Genomic DNA, 20768 nt, shown 5'->3' with positions numbered 1-20768 from the left:
TCCAGACACCTTGTTTTCTCATTTGATGCACAAGTTTAGCCAAAATAAAATGGCATTCATGTACAGGTAATTGTCTCTAGTCTCTTCAATGTAAGGTTGGATTTGGTCTTTTACCTTTTTAAATTAGAAATGTTCATTCATCGTTGTTAAGGGATTTGTTCAGTGACTTTATGTTTTTGGATACTTTGGTCAATTGTATTAGGATCAGCCTTTATCTTCAATAAAATTACTAAAACAGTTACCTGCATATTTGAGGAAGAAAATACAAATGTAACCCTTGAACTTTGACCCGTGTCAGCCAGAAGAGATGAGTGAGCAAACACATTTAATGGAAGATGATGATGGGGAAATTGTGTGCTCATTAGTTACATATCAGTGGACAGTGTTTTAACATCACAGCCTGTTTCTGTTTAAAACTACGATTCCTTTAGTTCTGGCGGAGAGTTAAAAACAATCACAATGGAGGAAAAGACTGATTATCATCGCCCATGGTGATCAGACAGAATTAACCTAGAACACCAGGTTAATTTAAAATCAAACAACATTAAGGTTAACAAATAAATAATCCACAAGCACGGTTAAATCATTGATGATCGGACATTTAAGGGTGAAATGGGAGTTAAAAATCTGTCGGTGTGGGACATTCATAATAACTTTGCATCAAAAGTCCCTATTTGGCAAAAGGAAGAACATTTGAACTAATTTGCTACGAGATCAGCTCACAAAGACCGTTTCAAACATTCTCAGTTATCAAGTACTAAAATCCATGGAAGAAGGGGACTCGGTCCAAGATGTCATTAAGTTCAGGTATAGCAGCTGAGGTGAGAGGAAGTTAGCTAAATAAGCCAATAGCTACATCTTGTCTGAGTGTTCAGTTCATTAATAATCATCAGGACTTGTTCTTACGAGAGTTTCCTCTTCTGTGCAAAGGAAGATGCAGACGTACTGTTCAGCGGCCGGAAAGTCGTACCATTATTTTAGAGAGGCAGAAACAGTCTTTTGCATAATGTTCCTCTGATGTAAATCCAGCTTCAAAGCGTCCTGAGTCTCTGTTCCCTGGTCAGTGCAGATAGCTAGTGTTATTCTGGAAGGAAGCCATCTGGACCCGGCTGCGCAGCCTCTGAACCTCCAGATCCTGGAAGTGATCGTCCTTGTCGTTCTCGATGATGATCTTCTGCAGCTCACCGATCTCACGCTCCATTCTTGAACGCAGCTCTCTCTTCATCTTCAGCAGAGCCTGTGAGAAAATGTGACATTCTTTTCAATTTGGACATTTCAGCTTTGAAGTCACTGCAATAGACATAATAACTTCAACCTAAAAACAAAACAAATGTGTGGCTCTTGAGGCGTCTCACAATAGAAATCATTACAGTTTATTTGTGACCACGGTCATAATTGACAGGTTTACCTTTTCTTGAGCTTTTTTCCGAACCTGGATGTCCTGCCGCTCCAGAGAGAGCTTTTCAGCTAGTAGTGAAAACTGAAAGAGAGGGGCACATTATAGCTCACCTAGAAATAATGAGTACGTTTTAAACCCATTTTAAAACAGGACCACAGTTAGGCTGACTTCCTGGTTTATATTTAGGTGTGTGTCTTACTTGGTCTTTATAGTAGTTCTCCATGGACTTGATCTGGTCCTGGTGTCGTCTCTGATTCTCCAGACGCTGCTCCCTGGCGAAAGCTTTCTGCTCTCTCAACCGAACCTTCTGTAGCTCCAAGCCCTCCTCAAACAGCTGCCGAAACATCTAAACACACACAACCAAACATCAACAAAAAGACTAATGCCAGATGATCACAGGGTCTGTAATTTATTATCTAACCACGTAACCATACTTATATCTGCTAATAGTAAACAGTTGCTCTCATATTAAGCTCTGACTTGGTGGCATTTTTAAACACAGTATATAATGAAGGAAACATCTTTTAATAATTGAAAGAAAAGGATGAAGAGATAAACACATTGTAAGTATCTGTTGGTTGTGGTCTTATTCTGTCAGCGGGAGTTCAAAGTGAGTATTGGCCTTCACTACCCACCCTCTCCTCCTCGGTGCGGGCCCTCATGAGGCGGGCCCGGTGCTGGACGTGGTACTCGCTGTGGTACTTCTTGGCACGTGCTATCTGCTGCCTCTGTTCCTTCAGTCTGTTCTGGGTCGACTTCTGCTGCACGACACGCTCTTTGAAGTCCCTCTGGAAGAAAAACAGTTTTAGCTTGTAATGGTTCAGCTTCTTTGAGGTTTTTGGTTTCCCCATTTCCTATTGGCTGACATGGAGCGGCTATATGACCTGTACTGCAGCCAGCCACCAGAGGGCGCTAGAGATACTTTAGCGTCAGTAGTAGTCTATCTTTAGTTCAAGGTTCAAGGTTCAAGGTTCTTTATTGTCAATCTGACATAGCTACAGAGTAATTATGCAGTTGAAAATCTTATGTCACAGGCTTCTCCAACAATGCAACATAATAACATAACATAATAACAATAAGAGCAAGAGCAATACAAAAATAGTAATAGTTATAAAAATGAAATAAAGTTATGATGTGGAATAGTGCAGTATGAGTCTATATACAAGTTATTGGAATGATATATATATATTAGGTATTAGATACATACTACTGAGTAGCAGTTGAATGTTTGATGTTGTTTAGGTAAAGTGTATAGGTATGACAAACACTGCATATCCAGGACAGTGTTACAATAGTTTTTAATTTACAGTGGTAGGGCCAGGGATAATGTCTCACAAGTCTGTAGCTACGTAGATAACATATACATGATTGGAGAACAGTGCAAGAAAGTCAATAAAAGTTCAATGTATTGATCTGTTGATCTACTCGAGTCATCTAAATTGCCATTGTAACTGCATGAGTTTTCTAGATGTGAAAAAGAGCTTTTAAATGTGTTTGTGTTGACGCTCACCAGACGCCTGTTGTGATCCTTCTCTTTGCGAACGATCTCCTGAAGCAGGTCATGTTTCTTTTGCGCTTCCTGAACCTGAAAGATAAGCAGGGGTTTACACATTCAATCCATCAACCAAATCATATGCTCCAGATTTTAAAGGGCACATCCTGGTCTGGCACCCAGTTCCCAGTCCTACCTGGCTGGAGATCTTGCTGTGTCGCTGGTTCTGAGGGGACGACAGGGCATGGAGTCTGTCCACCTGCTGCATCTGCTGCTCCCACATCCGACCCAGGGCTTGTTGGGAGATGTGAAGGTGGGGCAGCTCCTCCCGAAGCACAGGTAAGAGGTCATTCTCCTTTATGTTCACTGGAGAAAGGAAGAGAAAACACAAACCATAATATTACAACTAAAGTATAAATAGTTGGTCTAAATCTGCAACCTCACAGTAGACTGTCACTAAATCCAAGCCTTTAAAAATGGTAGATTAACATTTAAAGTATCATACAATAATGATTTTTGACATGTCCCTCATAAGTTAGCAGAAATGTCCAGTGAATCCTATTTAGAATGACCCTGACTATGACCTCTCAAAGTTAATGGGATTTTACTAAAGTTTTTGATAAATCTAAATGGGAAAGACAGCTCTAACGACATGGTACATAGTAATAACATATTCATATTTTATGTAATGTGAATTGAGCTTACTTTCCCTTTACATTTTGCAAAGACTGTACAGTGTAATAACATTAAAAGGGACCTGGACATAGTTCAGTTTTAGACAAACCATACATGATATTTTAATTTTGAGGCAACTTTGTTCAAATAATTAAAAACTGTAGAATACCGTCGAATAGTATTTTAATTGGATTTAATATAACTTACTTTACTATTTACTATGTATCATCTGTGAGAAATAAATACGGTTCTCAGTCATGTTTGGCCGCTTCAAGCACCCGTACCATAACACGAATAGACAAGCATCATATTTCAAGTGATTGCAGTGCAGCCACACTAGAGAGAGAGTAGCTGCTGCGGAATCCACCGACAATAACCACACGTACTGACCTTTAAATATATTCAGTCTATGGTACTGACTGGCTAATGTTAGCTGAAGTCGGCGGTGTAATGTTGCATCGTGTGTTGTTCACTAAAGGCATAGTTTGAAGTGGCCGACCTACAGGAGATGGCGGTATGCACGCCTCAAGTTTGGAGAAGTCACGCAGTGTGAAGAAGCAACGCAATGTAATGCTGTGATCGGTTGCAGCAGGTATTAGCCGGCTTCATTTGCCGTCAGACGGCTCTTTAATGTGGCACTACATTCTGTCAACCGAAGAACTTCCGTATACATACGCCAGAGAACGTGTACTGCAGACTGTATTCCGCTTCCGCTGCTGTTGATTTGCTTGTAAAAACGATGGCGAGTTCACGTGTTTTTCCGTGCTGTGCAGACAATTACGTGTCCTGTCACATCATTTAGCTTTCACCGCGTCACGTTTGAACATATTGTTGAACAGCAGTGGCTTGTAACCTTGGACATTTACAACTCCGCGTTTGCAGTGATCGTTTCTCTGAAGAGGATTCTATAGTACCTCGGTCCAATAGGCAAAATAGAAACTTGCGGAAGCCCACTGCTGTACCAAGGCTACAGGTAAGATGGCGCTGAATGTCCACAAATATACAGAACAACTTACCAAACAACCAGTATAGAAATATTTTTGTTTTGTTTCAATGAGAACCAAAATTGTAGTACAACTGTGCAACACAAACCACATACATTCTGTAAATTATGTATAGGGTAGCGAGTTTGTTTATGATGGAGATGTAGGTCAACATGCTATTTAAAAATGCATAACAAACTAGGACCATTATTGATATATGTAATACTTTAACAGGCATGTACTAACTACACAAAGCACAATACCAGAAAAACATGGGGTCCCCCAATGTAAAACTCATAAGAAGTCACCATTAGAGATCCACCGGGCCTCCACAATAGATTCACAACTCACTGTTGTTCCAACCGGTCCTGAACAATCCCTCCTCAGACCATCATCATCTGGAGCTCACCTTGCCTCACATGCAGCTACATATCAACCAGAGATGAGCTGATTGGTGCTGTCTGCAGTTACCATTTTTACTTTATGGTGACACACAATGTAAAATGAGGTGAACATAAAGTATGTCAACTTTTCCACAAGCGATTAAGGATTTGCTCTCTTGGTTCGATAGTTCTCCATTTGGGAAATTCTTCTTCTGTAGACTTTACTGTTATAATCACTCATTTATAATTTCTTGCATTTGTTGTGTCTTCCTTAGACCAATGACAGCTGATTTCCGGCATAATATTGTATATGGCTAAGTGGCGCTTATGCAAAGAAATACAGACTGGTCTGACAGCAAGGTGAAGCTGTGAAAAATAATCGAAATACAGCTTAAACTGATATTCCTTCCTTGTTTTGGTTCCTTGCTGGTACTCCGGTCTGCTTCTCTAAACTAGATGCACGCTGACTGCCATTTACTGTAGGCACTTTCACACCTGTTTCATGTGGGTCTGCAGGAGATGTGCACAGTTAAAAGGAAGGATTACACACTGGACATATAAGATGGAGCAGGACAGGGGGATATTCTAGTTCCCTGCCATTCTTCTTGACGTACAAGTCATTGTCTGCAGCCAGGGGTTTGAAATGTGTCTGTGTTGTGTGGTATTTTACAGCTGCATGACAGCTCGGCAGTAATGGACGGACCACCAGGCCAGGTCAGAAGCTCAGGTGAGACGTTGAATAATCTTCAACTTTAATGTTCTTTACTATTTGTCTGGTACATTTCTGATGTTCCTCAGCCAGGTGTAGACAGTGTTTATACACTGTTGGCTGCTGATGTAATACAAGTTGTCCAATCGAGAGTTTTTTTTGTTGGTTTTACTATGTAGATTATTTACTACAATGGACTAAAAAAGATGCGGTTGACTAACAAAACCAACATTTATTCACAGGCATTCAAGTAAATGTACCTGAGACATGCACTGTAACCACGGAGAAGTAAGTCAAAAAATATCTTTGATCATGAAACACTGATGTGCAAAGTAAACCACATAGCTTTCAATAAAAGGCAGACAGTTCTGTGATACAGTTAAATCAATTCAGAGGTTTCATTTACCCCTGCACCACTTTTATACCTTCAGCAATGAATCCGTAGTGACAACATGTTTTCACCTCTAGCCGTGCTGCAACAAGTGTCATAATAATGTATCTCCTTTCATTTTCTTCCCCATAGCAGACCAGATCTGCAGCACATTGTTGATGAAGAGGCCATCCTGCAGCTGATGAAGGAGTGCCCCATGTGCAACAGAAAGTGCCGCTGTATGAAAAAGACTAATGGTCCTTTCTTGATAGTCTACCAAAGCTGTTACTTCTGCCATTATCACGGCAAGTGGGCCAACCAGCCTGAAGTGAGAAATATGAACTTTAAAAAGAAAAGAAAAGCGCGAAAGAAGAGATGTCAGCCAAAGGAGAAGGTGTCCTTAAAGGCTACCGCTCAGTCACCACAGCTTAATAAGACAAACACTTCTGAAGCCTCGGTCTCAGAGTCACCATGACCTCGTACAGACCAGGGGCCTCATTTATAAAGGGATATACGCTCAAAAAATGGCGTACGCCAGTTTCTACGCAATGTTTGCGATTTATAAAATACTAACTTGATGGGAAAATGTGCTGTCCTCCACGCAAACTCTAACCCATGCGTACGCACTAAGCACACAAACGGGAGAGACGAGAAACTGTGACACCGTTGGCAGAAGGAAGAATGGAGAGAAATATGTGGAAATAATACCATAAATAAAATGTTACCTCTCATTTATCAAATATGAAGAATTCATTTTCAAACATTGATTAAAGCCAATCTTAAAATGATTAAACAAACGCCTGTTTGAGACTCCTCAGTGCACACAAAAACATAACTTGGAGAAATAAATAAATACGGATATGCTATTTAAAACCACCTCGAATATGTTGTGTTAATGTTATGAAATGTTTTCTCATAAATGATGCGGTAAGCAGGAGGACAGAATAACGTCTAAACTGACGCCGTTTTGCATTTCTATAGGTTGTAGATACGAGCATGGTTTTATATACTATCACGTTTAATCGTGTTTTATGCCGTTTGCCAAGACTTGATAAGTCGCTCGTAAAACACAGGAGGTATGGACACTAAGAACACCATATGTGGTAAATTGTACAGCTAATATAACACAATCCATTAGTTGTATTTCCTTTAACTGGTGGATTATGGATATGTTGCTGATCGACAGCTGGAACACAAACCACCAAATACAACAAAAATAATTCAGATCCAGTCGTCATGACTCCACTCCGGAGGGATTCCCCCATCATTTCTTACAGTTTCTCATCAAGGGGGTGTCTCCTGTCCCCGGGACAAACACACTGCCTGAGGAAGGTTATGTGTATTTGTTTTGTCATTAACTTTTTTCGGACCACTTATTTATTTATTTTGGTGACGATCCGACCTCCATGCTGCTACTCTGGTTCAAACTGCATCCACCAAACAATATGATTTATCTCGACCTCCCCACAATAACCTAAATCTGACACGGTGTGAGATGTCTTTTTTAGCTGTTCTATCGTAATTTCCTGCGATCTTCTTCATGCAGTCAGTCAAAAGGAATGAATGAATGGGCGTTTCTTTGACTGTGTATAGGCAAATATGGGCGTTACGAGTCGATTGTGATTTATAAAAGGGAAACAGGCGTAGGGAGTGCCGTACGCACTTCCCTCGCCGGTACGCAAGGTTTTGTGAATCGGAAAATGTATGTACCTATTTTTGTGCTTTGTACTACGTAAGCAACCTTCCTACGTCAATCCTACGCAAGGCGTTATAAATGAGGCCCCTGAAGAGCTACAAGGCAACTCTGTCTAAGATGTAACTGACTCACACGAATCTGAAATTGGATCATTATTATGCTGTGGGAGATGCTTGTTGATGGAAAACTATTCTGTAAACTTTACTTTCTAGCTGAAGCTTTAGTAATAATGTTTAATATGTGCAGTTAGAGTAAAGCAGTAAAAGAAGCGAAAAGCATTGTTTATTCTCCAGTAGTGACAATACTAGTAGTGTGGAAAAATGCATTTAGAATATTAATCAAAATCTAGAATAATAGCCGAAAGGTCCATGTGGTAAATATACAAGTCTAAACCTACTTGATGGAGCTTTCCTGGGGGCCTCCTGCCGTCTCCGTCTCGGTGTGGTTTGTGCTTTACGTTGGGTCTTCGTTCTCTCTGGAGACAGTCTGGACGCGTCCGAAACTTCCCCGAGTATAGCCTCTCTGTACTGGCGCTCCTACACACACACACAGTCACACACATTGACACATTTAAAGGCTAGTAAACTAGGACTAATTGCCCATCAGGTAAAGCAAACAAAAACTTGCAATTTTTTCATTTTTCTCAAAGCTAAAGGACTTTTTGGTAAGGTTAATATCCTTTCTTTGCCGCTCGTAGACTAGTGTGCAAAGCAGAAGTTATTTCTCCTTTCCCATTTTATACCATTTAACATCAGTTGAGGTCATTTGGCGTTAAAGTTAATGTCAGTTTCCATTAGATTAAACAAGTTGCTATTTATATGTTTATCGTGAAAGTAGATTTCTGTTTGAATGCATTCTAAAAGTATTTACCATGTTATGACTATCTGTGTTTTTCTGTAAATACATTAAAACTTTGCACTTATTTTGAACATATGTGATTTCATAAATTGATTTTAGTTCAGAAAGTGCACATGATAAAAGGATTGTGTTTCACCTCTATTGTCTCTAGGTTTTAAACTGTTTTTTTAATAAGGTCATTAACAATGTCTGATTACATAATACTTTGGTTACGGTTACATTGTACTACACATCATACTAATGACTTACAGCTTCCTGAGCTTTGAGGCGTGCCTTGTCTATATCGGCCCGTTCTTTGTCTTCATATCTTTTCAACTCCTCCTCATAGGCCTTATTCTCCAAATACTGAAAGAGAGAGTCCACATTATTTTGTAGGCTCGTGACATGATGAATAGAACCAAAATAAACAAGTTAAGCAAATTAACTTAAATCTGAATATGTGAAAAGCAACATTAAAGAACAACATTTATGAAATTTCTCTCATAATCAGGACATTGAAATTACTTATAAAAATATACACATCTGAGTTCAAATCATTAAGCCAACATTCCAGCAATCTTGTTCATTAGCCATAAACCTCAAAAATATATCCAACTACTCAAAATCAAGCAGCACATCTTCAAATTGCTGAGTAAGAGGACATTTGGCATGCTAGTGTGCCACTAGTTAAGCTACCACATGCCCAGGGTCGCAGACTATGGAAACTTAAAGGGAAAGCACTTTGAAAACAATAACCATGGTAATACCTTGCTCAGTTTTCGGTGAGACGGTGTGTGGTGTAGCTCTCCTCGTCTTGATTGAGCAGAGGCAAGGTTTGTTTGTCTCCCATCATCCAGACTCAAGGCCTCTGCCATGGCAGCTTCCAACTGTCCCTGCAGGGAGCGACGGACCTGCGGAGGGGAGGGGGATAAGGAGCGTGTCCGGGGGGAGGATTCAGTGCCAGGTGCTCCTGAAAATATAACATTTAACAATGGAATAGAATTATTGTAATATTTCCGGCTCTTCAAAGATCATGAAAGAGTTAACTGTGTGTTAGCCATCATTTGTATTTACCCGTTTGCTGTCTGGGAGCCCTGCGGCACTCCATGACGCTGTCACTGTGGTGGGACTGCTTGTCCTCTTCTCTCACGTCACTGGACTCTCCACTGTCCCCCAGAACTCGTTTGAGCATCTACAGGAAAAATGCATGCGTTAAAAAGATAATTAATAACAACATTTGAAAGATGTAAGAATGTCAACCCTCCAAAACATTATTTGTCAAAATGATCACGGTTAGATATTTTCCCCAGATTTTCCTACATAGTTTTAAAATCATGCAGCTAACAATTGCTTAAAGAGTGTGCATGTAGAAAATAAAAAAAACAGGTAAATACAAACACTTAGACACACATGCACAGCAAATTTAATTTTGCTTGGATACAAAACATTTATGAAAATATGATGATATCTTATACAAATGTCACACCTGATCAAGTTCCTCTAATCGATGGGAGAGGTTCTCAGATATGTGATGAAGCTCCTCTTCTGCTTTTTTGTTCCTCTGTCTGCGGTACGACAGAGGCTCCTTCAAATCTTCCTCCTCCAACCTGCTGCTGCTGCTTAGGGAGCAAGTATAGTCAGACAGTCAGGAAAGGGAGCATGAACACATTGTCCCTTCAGTTCAATATTCTGTTGCCTCTTATTGACCTTTGGAAGTCCACTACCTGAGGCCTGTTCGATCCCTGTGATCTATCCTTCTGTCCGCTTGTCTTCGTGTATAACTCAGATCCTCCTCTTCCTCCTCAGTGTCTGGCGGAGAAGGACTTGTGACTACCATCTCATCCTGCAGGGTGAGGAAGAGCACATCTGGCTTGGTGCGGAACAAAACCCTCCTGGGACCCCCGTTAGTCGGCTGAAATTAGACAAAAAGAGATTCCTTAGTTGGTTTACAAAAAGTTACAGAAAATTAAAACAAGAAAGAGGGAAACTAACATAAAGGTGTGGCATTTGTTTATAAAAATGAATAAATCCCTCTTAATAACATGGACACATGGCACAGAATGGGCTTGTCAGTCTTGGATAAACAAGAATGTGACAGATAAGCCTTCACTAACAAATGTCCTATTTTATGTTACAATAAAGTATGATTTTTGCTCAGAGCACCTTTAAAGAAAGACTGCAAATGAGCCATTGAAGAAAAGAGTTCCCAGTTTTGCAGGTAATATTCAGTGTTTATTTCGTTATAGAAATTCCACCAGATTGCATTTACCAGCATATAATGTATATCAATATATCAGTTTAACCTCCTAATAAAAAGAGCAACCAGCATAACACACACACAGGTCCAAACCCAACCTTCACCCGTGCTGTTTATAAGGGTTTCTGGAGATGACACAATGCTTACAATAAAAAAAGATCCAAACATTTCTGCATGGGTTTGAGGTTTCTGTAAAAATGAATACAAGGGCTTGTTGCTTTCTCACCTCTAGTGTCTCCCCCTGCACCTCTGTCCTGGCTCTGTGCTGACTGGACTCACTTGCAGCTAGACATTGAGAAAAACATTTCATTAAGAATAAAGTTACACTTGTTAGCCCTCACACATGCATAGCAGATAAACGGTGATTTACCAGTTGGTAAGGAGATCCACTGTCGACTCAAATATTCTGTCATAATTTATAATCCAATGAAGTTATACCCGGCAGGAGGAAAAGGCAACAGTATATGCTACATATCATTTGTTTGCATCATCTGAGAGCTGGGAATCTGAAGATAAACTTCGTCCGATGCTCGTGTGTACCAAGTTGGAGCACCTTAAAAAAATGTCATGCTGGGATTTGGTGTTTAAAACCTTTTAATTTGGAGAGCTAATGTATAGCATTTTTGCAATTTTCTGAAATCTGTCCTGAAACTCCCTTATTGTCAATATATCTAGAACAGCCCCTTTGAATAATAAATGTCTGAACCGGGAGATTTTTTACATTTTGATCTGAATTTAATATGAAGGTACATTTGTTTTACTCACCAGGAGAGTGGGAAGTAGGAGGAGAATGTAGCCCATTGGTAACAACTGTCTCAGCCTCTGGTTTAGCTTCAGGCTGTGTGAGAAGGATGGTGAGAAATATAGCTTTATTGTCCACAAGGGGGAACATTGGTCTCAACAAACACAAGAAACAGGAACAAAGAAAAGCAGACAAGTAGTAGTAAAAAGAAAACACACAGACAAGGTCATATCACAATTGTCTGTAGCATTAAACAAATTAATTAAAAACATTATTGGCACTTGGAATAGAGAACTGGCTGAGGAGAGGATGGGAGCTTTGAATTATGATACTGACTGCATTCTTCGTCCTTTCCATCAAAAGAATAAAGAGTCGAGAGCTTTTAGGGTTTGCCAACTATTTTGCTTGCTATTGACACAATCCTCAAACATTTTCTTAGAACTAGAGGTTTAGATGACCATTTCAGACTAGCAGGTAGACGAAGAGATAAAACACTCCCACAAGTTTTTTAAAAGAGCAAGAAAAAATACTTGGTGAATAGGAGCAGGCCCTAGGTTAAGCTGATATTGCGTGTGTGTGTGTGTGTGTGTGTGTGTGTGTGTGTGTGCGTGTGTGTGTGAGCAGCCACACAACCTCAGGATCTTGTGCATGCCAAGACCTGAGCGTGCTAAGGAGAGTCAGATTGCCAATAGTTTCAGTAAATTCCTTAAAAGGTAATAAATATGTGTATGTCTGTCAGAACTTCGTCAACAACTCGTCACTTAAATTTGGTAATCCAATTTGTGTCAGTAACATTTGTTTCATTAATACAATAGATGTTCAGCAAACTATTTGTGGTTTAGTCTGCTGTATGACAAAGACCCAAGTTCACCTGCATAAATGCAGTTCAAAAGACTGTTGCTAAGCTGTTCAAAGCTTTGGTTAGGTTAAGGGTTTGGTTTAGGTACATAAAACAGTCTGGAAAAAAACTTGGCTGAGGCTTAGTTATCCAAAGTGAGGGTGTGGTTGGTCATGGCTGTAGGGCGGTACAGGAGTTGACCCATAAGGCAAGCCTTATTATAGAAATGTGACACTTCCAAGCTAAAGGACAGCAGACATTCAATATACTTCTCCTTAGGATGTTTGGTAACTGATCCTGAGTACAGTATCCAGTCAGTCAGGAATTCTGAGAAGTTAAACACATGGGCTTATTGCTGAAGAAACTCCAAGTCTCAGCCATTTTGGATGAGTATGCTTTTCCTTTCCTATATTATCCTCAAATCACCAAAATAAGAAGTGTCAGGGTGAAAGTGAGTTTAAAAGAGAGACAGTGTTGCATTGCTGGCACTAGACAAACATATCTCTTGCCTCTAGAACTTCAGGACGATAAAGTTTGCATGTCCTTTCATTGCATTCAAATCATAGGTAAAATGTAAACGCTTATCATACTGAATCATAAGGCTACCTCTGTGGTGACAGCAGCAGCTTCCTCCCCTGCAGGCCCTTGGCTGGGACCGGCAGCTGTGGGGGACTGGCTGGGTGAGTGAGGGTCTGTGTCCGGTCTGTGGGAGGTGTTGCTCTGGGTGGGCGGCTGCAGGGCGATGGCTGAGGGCAGAGCGTCAGTCAATGGAGCGTCCTGCGTGTCCAGAGGAACAGAGGTGGGACCTGGAAGGAAGGGTAGGCAAGCCTTGTTGATTAATCGTGAGGTTTATTAAAGGTCACCTATTATGCAAAATCCACTTTTCCATTTATTTTATACATAAACACATGTCCCCTCTGTGTAAAGAGATTCTGAAAGTTTCAGGAAAAAAGACTCGCCCTCTTATAAAAACCTGTCTGAAAATGAGCTGATCAGATTTTGGCCATTTTATGATGTCATAACGTTTTTTTGGCTTGTGTAACCATTAGCCAATCACCAACCAAGGTAACACCCGCCCACCTTATCATCTGAATCTCCTCCTAGAGCACCATTGTGTTCTTTTTAAACAAATATCTCGCACTGGGAGTGGCTCCTTATTTTCATCTAAAGTAACAGACAGAGAATCAGCACTTTTGAAACAGAGGGGTTTATGGGATGCTACAATGATCTGTTTGGTATTTCAAGCCAAACACTTCAGAGACATGTTTTGTATATATCTGAGACCTATAATATATTGATGAAAAACAGTATAATAGGGGACCTTTAAGAGTCATAACACTCCCAAAGAAATATAAATATTCCTCTATGGTAATATTTATATCTCAGATTGCTGAAAACGTCAGCTTGATAACAAATTGTGACAGGGAAGACAAATAACTGTAATCGTATTGGATTATGTCGACAAGGTTATGCTTTGTCTGCCAAACACTGATTGCTGATGCTAAATTGTATCAGAATATATGTGTGGTTTGCAGTGAAGCCACGCAACTGGTTAGGTCACTACTGTACACTGTGACAACTACAGGTAAACACATTATTATAAAATGTAATAAAAAACCAGAAATGTGTGCATAAAACAACTTATGTTCTCTCAAATGCCTAAACAATTTTCAAACAGAAATGCATTTTGAAAAATCTTTAACTAAGGCAACAATGAACTCCTCACAAATCTTAATGCAACAGTAGAAATGTAGAAATATAGACAGTAAGTAATTTGCCGAAAAACACATGAATTGAGGTAAAGACGGGCAGCGTTTGAGTGTCTCACCGTCTTGTTTGGCTGTGAATGTGCGTGCCGAGACTCCCAGCCCAATGAGCTCACTGGCTGATCCCGCCTCCTCAGCATTCCAGGTATGGAGGGAATGTTTACTGGAATACACAGCGGACCTAAACGATACAACATAATAATATGGTTTGTTGTGATATGGGATTAGATATTTAGTCGCAAAAATACTACATAGTAAAAGGATATGACCTACAACTGTTCTTCAAATTGACATATTCTTGATAACAGAATTTAACGAGTACTTAGGACCAAAGAGATGATAATAATTAGACTTGCGTGTTAAACCGTGAGTTTTCCAGATCTGAGCCTTGTCATTGAGCCAGAATGAGTCATGGCAGAGCTGCTGTTATGAGCCATATAACATGCTTGTCCACAGATATTGAAATCCTCACAGCAGGAACATCTACACACTGATTATGTTAAAAGCTGCATTGTGCTACTGGGATATAATCAGTGTTTTTTTTGGCACTCACAGTACAACGGTTTTATATTTGAATAGCTCTTACTGTCTCCAAAAAAATGTATGTAATAGTGTATGAATAGAAAGAATACACCAGCAGTGCCATAACCTGCACCCGACACATACAACTAGAATTACTGCCCCGCGGTTGTATGCCTCCTCCTATCAGACTAGTTGCAGTTTATATCCATGCCTGTTCAAAATGTATTTTATTTTTTATGAAAAAATATGTGTGTGTAAAATTGTCAGAATGAGCATTTGTATTCTATATATATATATATATATATATAGTCTGAAAGCATTTGACGAAAGCATGTACTGTTATTAAACTGAACCTTTCTTTTTTGATCTGGGGCCTCCGCGGCTCCGTCTCTATGATCTCTGTCATATGGTAATTTGTCTCTCTGCCAGAGGGTGCGGACTAAAGTTACCCGCTCCGGCTCTAATATTTACACTACAGCTCCAATGTTTGCCTAATTGTCTGTTGAGTCAACAGGATACGCAGCCAGAATTGTCTCCTAAGCTGATGATGGTTGAAGTCATGTGGAGCAAACCTGACTGTCATCTTTTTTTTTTAAATGGAAGAGCTCAAACAAAACAGAAGATTTGGTATTTTTTCATTTGTTTGAGAGTTTTCTTTGTCCTACCATGCTTGGCCTTTTCTTAATTTAAGAGCAAGGTTGTGTGGGCTGTTGCAAGTTTGAGTCTGAGAAACACATTTATCACATTTGGTCCACTCTCTCTGTCTACTGTCAATTAGTTTAAAAAAAGGCATTTTAATATGAATAGGAAATGCTTTTTTTGTTATGAATATCTAGATGTTATGACTATTTTCATCAGAAAATGTTTTAATAAAGACATATAATATAAATATTAGTATATTTATATAAATATTGTTAGTATCAAACTACTTTTACAAGATTTTCAAACTTTGCACTCCCTTCCTAACTTCCTTTCAATAATTACGTTTAGCATTTCAAAATAATATATAACATACCGACTGACTTTGTCAACTAGTTAACATTTTACCATGAATAAAATGTATCATTTATATAAATTCACAATTGATCTCCAAAATCAACATGTGTGCACTAGTGTTTGCAGTGCAAGTAAAAAAAGCTCTTACTCTCCACTGGAAGACAACGAGGCTCCCTCCAGTTTAGTTTCTTTTTGCGCTGGGGCATCACAGCTGGTAGGCTCTTTGGCTTCAACAGGGACATCCTCATTGAGACTGTCAATCAGTTCCTCTGGAAAAAAGATGAATTATACAAATGACCCAGAGGGCGAGACAGCAAACTACAAAAAAACTGAAGAAAAAACACAGAACCAACAACAAAGAGAAAGCAAAACTTGGGATTACAAAATCAATGTCTGAATAATTTTAAAGAGGAACTAAAAACACATGACCTTTAATTCAACATTCTGAGTGACAACATGTCTGTTTTCCTTAAGCTCACACTTCAAAACGATAAAGATCTAAGAGACTGATAAACAACTCAGACCATCTTGTGGGTTTGAGCACAAAAGTAAATTCAGAAGCGAAATACAGGAACAACTAGGCCTAACTAAGCGGAGTACTAAAAGTTGAAGCACAACTTGTCATTGTTAGACACTAATGAAAGGCACAACACTGAACCAATGTGACAACGGCTTAGATTATTAAACTCTTCAGCCCCAGTAAACTGACCACCAAGAGCTTCTCTTGTACTGAACCAATTTCACTATTACAAATGCAGGACGTTTGATTAGGCCTTTCAGGCTCCGTTTACACGGAGACGGAACGGGTGTTATCCGCTACAGTTCTCTATCGTATGGACGGTTCGTTCACACGAGGCCGTAACGGAACCGCGGAAACGGAGCCCTCAAACGATAAACGATAAGGTGGGTAGAAAACTCTGCCGTGCTGGGGGGTCTGCTGGAGGCTCCTGCTGGGTGCACTGTCCTGCGAGATACCGGGACCTGGCTCGAAACACTTGGACCACTGTTGTTGTTGTTATTGAGGGGGTGAGCAGGAGAGGTGGGGAGAGGCGGGGCTATGGCGTATCGGGCGTACACACGGAGCCGTTTGACTCCCCAGAGCGTTCCGTCCGCAGATCTACCCGTTATCGTTTGAGGGCTCCGTTTCCGCGGTTCCGTTACGACCTTGTGTGAACGAACCGTCCATACGATAGAGAACTGTAGCGGATACAACCCGTTCCGTCTTCCGTAGATCTGGACGGAAGACTTTTTTGATATCGAATTCGGTTCGTTTTCGGTTAAACGGAGCCTCAGACACTCACATCATTTGTAAGTGCAGACAAAGTCATTAACTACTATTAGCCGTTTGGCAGCGGTCAGGGGACAGCCCACTCACACAAAGGCATGCTCAGTTCTGCACAATGAAAAGAGTTGACTGTTCCCTTTAAAATCCTGCACCAGCTGGTCCTAAACTGGGTTCAGGATACATTATGTCCTGTTCATACAGAAGGGCAAACAGGCAGTCTCACCGGAGACTGTGACTGTCAGTAAAAAATTAAATCTTTTTTTCAAGGAAACTGGAAATACCAGATCCTTAAAGGTGGGGTAGGTAATTTTGGAGAAACCAGCTCGAGTGCGCTAGAATTTGAAAATACACAGCCGGAAAAAATCTGCCACTTCCTTATAGAGCCCCTCCTCCAATACACACGAACACGCACATGACCAATGAGGGCACGAGATAAGTTTGTGCACAGATGGAAGGCTGACAGGCAGGTAGGCCATCCAGTTATTTTAGCCGGGCCGGCTAAAATGATTGGTCGTGCTTTTTACAGTACTACGGCTTCCACAGATGAATTTTTTTTATGGATTTTTTGTCAAAGCACTTAAGATATTCATTGCTATCGGGATGTTAAGAGCATTCCATGGAATATAACAAAAAGTGTATCTCGAGCCGGTTTCTCAAATGTACCTACCCCACCTTTAAGGCAGAAGTTGGAATATGATTAGAGGACTGATGTCACTTATAATCTAATGCTTTTTCAAGAAAACATACTTAAATGTGTGTGTTTTGTCGAGGCAAAAATATGCAGTTTACTGTCATAGAGGAGTATGGAAACCAGAAAGCATCCACATTAAAGAAGCTGGAATACGATTATTTTTGACATTTTGAAGATAAAATACCAATCTATGAGATAAAAATAAAAATGTGTAAGATAAAAATCTGTCAAGTTGATGAAGGAAAAGTGAGAAATGAATGTGACTACCTCCATTCTGTGACTCCTCGCTTATCTCCTCCTTGAGATATTCCAGGAGGCCATCAAAAATTTCCAGGAGGTTCTCGGTTGAATCTTTGTCCCCTCTGACAACATTTTCTCCTGCAAACACACAGCAATTATCAGTATTACTTTCAGTACTTTTGCAGAAGAAAAGGGTCGATTGTTAAAGTGACCTTGTGTTTTGGTTTACCCCTTCAGAACAGAAGGATATGGGGACATGCAGCCAAAGATAAAGTGACTTGAAAGTAACATTTTCTACCATCTGAAGTATGTAGCAGTTCATTTTAGATGTTCTTATTTTATACATGCCTTAATAATTACTGTTGCAAAGAGTGAAAGTGCATTATACCTGTAATGTGTGAGAGGCTGATCTGAAGGTAATCCAGGGAGAGTGAATCGATTACAGACTGAACGTTATGGGCTTCATCCTCTTGACTGCATGGCGCTGCAATGTAATCTAAACAAATATATACACATAGACAAATGTTAAAGGAGAGGTGTCATGGCCATTTCCACTGATCATAATTCCATTGTTGAGGTATACTAAAATAGATTTATATTGTGCATTTTTCCAAACTCACATTGGTTTCTCATACAGCATCTCTGTAAACTACTTGTATTCACTGAATTTCACTCTCTGCCTTTAACGGCTCGTTGTAGCTCCAATAGCTCCAGATCGGTAATAACCGGAAAAGCATGACACCTCTCCAAAGCATGTATGAGACCAGAGAAACAGTGGAATCCACACAACCGTACAGCAACATGCATACACACTTCCTTGAATACATTGGGCTTTTACTTCCTGTACTTAAACAAGGCAGGAAAGAGCTCAGCAACCTTAACGGTCTCATGATGGCATATATAATGGTCTCAGGAAGCATTCCTCACATACTAAGCACACTCAGGAGATCATGCACTGGACTAAAACCTCACAGCTTGTACAAGCCTACACTGGCCTTGTGATTAAAATGTATATGCATCGTTTGGTCTAAAAGTAATATTTATTTTCATCAGATTTCAATCGATTATCTTTTGCTATATACATTAATAATCATTTGCTTAATAAAGCTTGTTAGGTCAGTCTCACCAGCACGTCAAATGCTTTAGAAATTCAGTATATTATCCAATTAGACAGCAATTCATCACAAATAAGCTGTAAACGGTCAATAGTTGTAATTCTACTCAACAAAAAATTAACAAAAAAAATCAAAATAGGTGCCAATTATTTTTTTAACCAATTGTGTCGAAATTTGGTTGATCTGCAGCTTGCTCTTACCTGGAACCTTCTCCCCCAAGATGTTTTCGTACAGAGCAATGAAAACATTTGCATCACAGTCCGTCAGTTTCCTCAGCCTTAGGTTTATGGCACACTTGCTGAGGAGATCATTTGCCACCTCTACCCAATCTGTAGAAAGAAAAGCAAAAGTCTTGTTCATCACCAACAATCAAGTCCTTAAACAGACATTTGGATGTAATATCTAGAAAGTCTTCCTATAACTATAGAGAATAGGGTTACATGTACCATGTATAAAGAGCCAGTTTATCAAATCAAAGTTTATTTATATAGCCTAATATCACAAAACATGTTTTGTGATATTAACATTAATCAAAAGTCAAACATTAATGTCAGTGCTAAAAGATAAATACAATTACAAGAACATAATAAAAAGACAAGATAGAATGTAAAATACAATTAAAATAGATACAAATAAAAAGGAAATCTAAATACAATCAAAATGCCAAAAGGAAAGTCTTCAGCAAAACAGTCTTTAAAGTTTGGACACTGTCTGCCTCCCCAATAAAAACAGGACGTTGTTTCCAAAGAAAGTGAAACGGTTAGCTGAATGGCTCATTATTGTGACATTCACTTGTTATTTATTTATTTATAAAAGCAGGATCAGTACCTCCTCTAGGGGTGATACTATTAATCACGAATGCCCATCCGCGGCAAACTTAAGTTTGAGAGCGGGGAGTCATCTCTCCCCGTCTTAAAGACAATATCTACCTTACTACTAATCTTACACTCATTTTCATCAAGGTACTGTTAGTTGTTTGGTTTATTTTACTAATGTATTTTGAATCTAATGATAAAGATGAACTGAAAACGCTACCGTTAAAAAGTCTAACGTTACCGGTGGATGACATACATTACGTTTTTAACTAATTATAGCGATGGCCATGGATTTGGGATGCTAAAACAACAAGCAAAGTATAGTCTGACACTTTTAAGTCACCTCTGGTAGGTTTTGACACAACTTTACCGGCTGAGTTGTCTCTAAAGTAGCTAGCTGCCCGTTGCTACTTGCTTGCTAACGGGAATATCACCAGAGAACACTAAACTGTGATACTTAAACAAAACTGTAATTCATCTCTAAAGAATATGTGTGTTCATGTAATGACAGGCTTGGTGACAGTAGCAAAGCAACACAAACCTAGCAGCTAATGTTAGCAGAAACATAACGATACGTGTCGCTAGCTTTCCCCCGGACGGGAGCACAGAGCCTCGGCTGCCTTACCTCTCTCTCCCTCCTGGGTGCCCATGAAACGGCTGTCGATGCGAGGCAGTTGGAGCTCAAAATCTACCCACTAGCAGGAAAAAAGTCGTATCATTCAAAGCTCCGTCCTGACAACAGATGGGGTCACAGTTTCGGTGTTTGTTGTGGGTTTCAGTAACATGGAGAAGGAACTACCGTCTCATTTAAAATTGAAGTCTTGTCTGATTGGACGTTACGCTCGGTCTTTGTTTCCGGAAGTGCCCTCTGATGGGTGCGTACCGCCCTCTGCTGGTAACACTGGGTAAAGCGTTATAACGAGTGAAACAATTGTAGTATAGTAGTCATGGGCGTGA

The 20768-nt window shown here is 39.8% G+C and overlaps 1 protein-coding gene across 3 annotated transcripts; it reads right to left on the bottom strand.

The window, feature by feature from the left end:
• Positions 1-304: 304 nt before the first annotated feature.
• On the bottom strand, positions 305-20645 carry LOC117482143 (centrosomal protein of 95 kDa-like). 3 transcript variants are annotated; one of them, XM_034130139.1, is made up of 21 exons: positions 20437-20645; positions 19197-19325; positions 18270-18377; positions 17909-18019; positions 15814-15934; positions 14210-14328; positions 12988-13187; positions 11567-11639; positions 11028-11086; positions 10269-10456; positions 10031-10163; positions 9619-9736; positions 9312-9514; positions 8815-8910; positions 8105-8243; positions 3088-3257; positions 2910-2984; positions 2035-2187; positions 1599-1745; positions 1409-1480; positions 305-1237 (listed from the first exon to the last, which is right to left on the bottom strand). In XM_034130139.1, exons 1-21 carry the CDS (start codon positions 20459-20461, stop codon positions 1061-1063), a joined length of 2616 nt encoding a protein of 871 aa, XP_033986030.1. In that variant the 5' UTR covers positions 20462-20645; the 3' UTR covers positions 305-1060. The 3 variants fall into 3 exon arrangements, with proteins under 3 accessions (XP_033986030.1, XP_033986032.1, XP_033986033.1); XM_034130141.1 differs by having other exon boundaries at positions 10031-10160; XM_034130142.1 differs by having other exon boundaries at positions 10031-10157.
• Positions 20646-20768: the final 123 nt, after the last annotated feature.

Source organism: Trematomus bernacchii, unplaced genomic scaffold (assembly GCF_902827165.1).
Source record: "Trematomus bernacchii unplaced genomic scaffold, fTreBer1.1, whole genome shotgun sequence".
NCBI classification, from domain to species: domain Eukaryota; kingdom Metazoa; phylum Chordata; class Actinopteri; order Perciformes; family Nototheniidae; genus Trematomus; species Trematomus bernacchii.
The sequence above is the reverse complement of the archived record's forward strand: the minus strand, read 5'-3'. Positions and strand labels throughout refer to the sequence as shown.

Excerpts from the sequence above, each read along its gene's own strand:
- LOC117482143 (XM_034130139.1), bottom strand. The coding sequence starts at position 20,461 with ATGGGCACCCAGGAGGGAGAGAGAG. Across the intron at positions 2,985-3,087 it reads ACAGCAAGATCTCCAGCCAG|GTTCAGGAAGCGCAAAAGAA; the intron begins GTAGGACTGGGA and ends CTTATCTTTCAG. Across the intron at positions 1,238-1,408 it reads GGAAAAAAGCTCAAGAAAAG|GCTCTGCTGAAGATGAAGAG; the intron begins GTAAACCTGTCA and ends ATTTTCTCACAG.